Source organism: Aplysia californica, unplaced genomic scaffold (assembly GCF_000002075.1).
Source record: "Aplysia californica isolate F4 #8 unplaced genomic scaffold, AplCal3.0 scaffold00853, whole genome shotgun sequence".
NCBI lineage: Eukaryota > Metazoa > Mollusca > Gastropoda > Aplysiida > Aplysiidae > Aplysia > Aplysia californica.
In genome coordinates, this window is record NW_004798123.1 from 22,973 (window position 1) to 25,468 (window position 2,496).

General features: G+C 45.2%; 1 protein-coding gene across 1 annotated transcript in view; it reads right to left on the bottom strand.

Annotated features, from left to right (window-relative positions):
* Positions 1-2,305: 2,305 nt before the first annotated feature.
* LOC101850913 overlaps positions 2,306-2,496 on the bottom strand; it is a gene marked incomplete in the record, with an annotated part of 24,612 nt that continues 24,421 nt past the window's right edge. Inside the window, 1 exon segment of the mRNA XM_013088998.2 lies at positions 2,306-2,488. Within this exon segment, the coding sequence (XP_012944452.2) occupies positions 2,306-2,488 (183 nt within the window).

Below are 2,496 nucleotides of genomic sequence, written 5' to 3' on the forward strand. Positions count from 1 at the left end.
TTCTTCTTCTTCTTCTTCTTCTTCTTCTTCCTCTTTTTCTTCTTCTTCATCATCATCATCATCATCATCATCATCAAACTTGTGTCGTGGAAGTTATAGAAAGGATGCACGCTGAAAGAATCTACTACCTGTCAGAGAAGAATGAATGGATTTCAGATATTCAGGCAGGTTGTCGCCAAGGTCATAGCTGCACCCACCAGATCATCAGAATGTCTAGGAATTGAGGAAGGTTTTCAACAAAACCCAACGTTCTATTCATCAGTCTTAGACCTGCTTGACTAGTCCAAAGCATATTATACGGTTTGGCGTTAAAAGACTATTACTGTCAATGGCTGACAAGGAAGTTCCGTTGCGTGCAATCAGGTGGATCCATGGTTTCCTGAGAAACAGACAAGCCCGTGTTTGCTTGAATGGAGAAATAAGCAAGAGCCAGAATTTCGAGCAAGGGCTTCCTCAAGCAGCTGAACTATCACCGCTGCGGTTTATATTCTTCATAAACAACCTTGCAAAATCCCTCCCAAACCCTGACTCACAACAACTAACCTCCACCTAGCTGATCTACTCCAGGTTTGCTGATAACTGCACAATACTGGCCAGTCACGCACAGAGAGAAAAGGCAAATGAAGCGACACAGTAGATTGTGAACATGGTTGTGAAATGGAGCAATGAATGGAAGCTTACCTTGAATGCAACCAAAAGTGAGGTGTGCTTATTCTCAATGTGAGTGAAGGAGGCAACGTGGCAACCAATAATTCAGATCGAAGGGAAAAAGATATCATTCAACCTCGCTCCATGCCTTCTAAGCGTCTATCTGGATAGACAGCTAACCTTTAACAAGCACATTGAGGAAGTGACCAAAAGTGCAACCTCAAAAATGAAGGTATTCGTTGCTGTCAGCAACTCAAAATGGGGCTGGGGTAAGGAGTCGTTCAAGAGGATATATCAGATGTTTGTGAAAAGCAAGATGAATTATGCTGTTCCAGCGTGGCAGCCTTGGCTGAGTGAGACTAGTGCAAAGGCCCTGGACAGAATACAAAACAGAAGCCCTCCTCCTTGAATCAGGCCAGCTGAAAACATTTGAATTAGTTGATGTTTTACGGCTGAAAACGTTTGAATTAGTTGATGTTTTACGGCTGAAAACAACACCAACAGAAGCGCTACGCTATGAGACCAGAACTGAGCACTACACAACCTATACAAAAAGTACATGCGTCAATTCTTTAGAGATCGCTAAGAGATTGCCTCACAACCATCCTAGAAAGAAAGCCCTTGATAAAGCAGCAAGCCTAAAAACAGTAGGAAAAGTTCTTTTCGGATGAGCACCGACCCAGCAGACCCCCCCCCTCCTGAAGCAGAGAATCGATGGATAATCAATCTGGTGAAAGCGTGTCCAAGGGAGACCCATGGCAAAAATCGAAATCCGGACAGAATTGAGAGGAGTGAAGAGCAAAGGTGATGATCCTGTAAAGGCACGTGAAGCTGCAGAGGATACCGCGTAGGTGGAGCAACGACAGTGGTGATAATGAATGATGAACCACCTCGAACAGAAATCATTAAAACTAAACGTACATTCCTTACATCATCTTATGACGAGGAATGCCAGGCAATGATGTCTGCTGCACAATGGATTGCTGACAATTGCCACAGTAGAACCAATGGGCTGATCTTGACTGACAGTCAGTCCCTCTGCAAGGGACTGCTAGGGAACAGCTCAGACATAAATGATTTGCGCATAAGGTTCAGTGAAACCACAGCTATTATACAAAATCCAGTTGATTCCAAGACATGTTGGAACAGAAAGAAATGAGGCAGCAGACCAAGCTGCCAATGAAGCCAGAGACATTGACGGAAACAGACGACCAACAACATACAGAGGAGTCTTTTCAATAATCAAGAAGGAAATCAAAGACCCACCTTGCAGAGCTAAGTACCAGCACCTGGAGGATGTGTATTCTGGGTACTCCTATAAGCGGGAACAAAAATCTATCACATGTCGCTGGGACCAGGTTGAGCTAGCGAGACTGCGGCCGGACTATCACGGGAGCTTTAGATGGTATAAGAACTTTGTGAATGAAAAGCTCAGCCCACGTTGCCGAAGATGCAGCCATGAAAAGAAGGATGTCAAACATATGTTTGAATGTCCAGGAACAATGGCAATTCGAAAGGAGTTATTTGGACGAGTGGAGGTGCCTGTAAGTATAATGACAATAGAGCCGAAAAAGAGCCTCGCTCTCGCTCAAAGATTTCTTCTAGGAGTCCACCAGGCCCACTAAGGAAACAAAACAAAAAATCATCATCAGCGTCATCACACAATCAGGCCAATGGGCATCCCTCGTAGTGTAAACCCTACCTGTATCTGACACTCGTTTCGTGAGCAAACACTGACGGCGTAGTACTCGTGACCTTGTGCGTCATCCGGCAGCAGGCGCGCCGACATTGCAGTGGGGTCGGATCCTGTGACCAGGTTGGCGACGAGGATAACTGTTACCTGGGGGG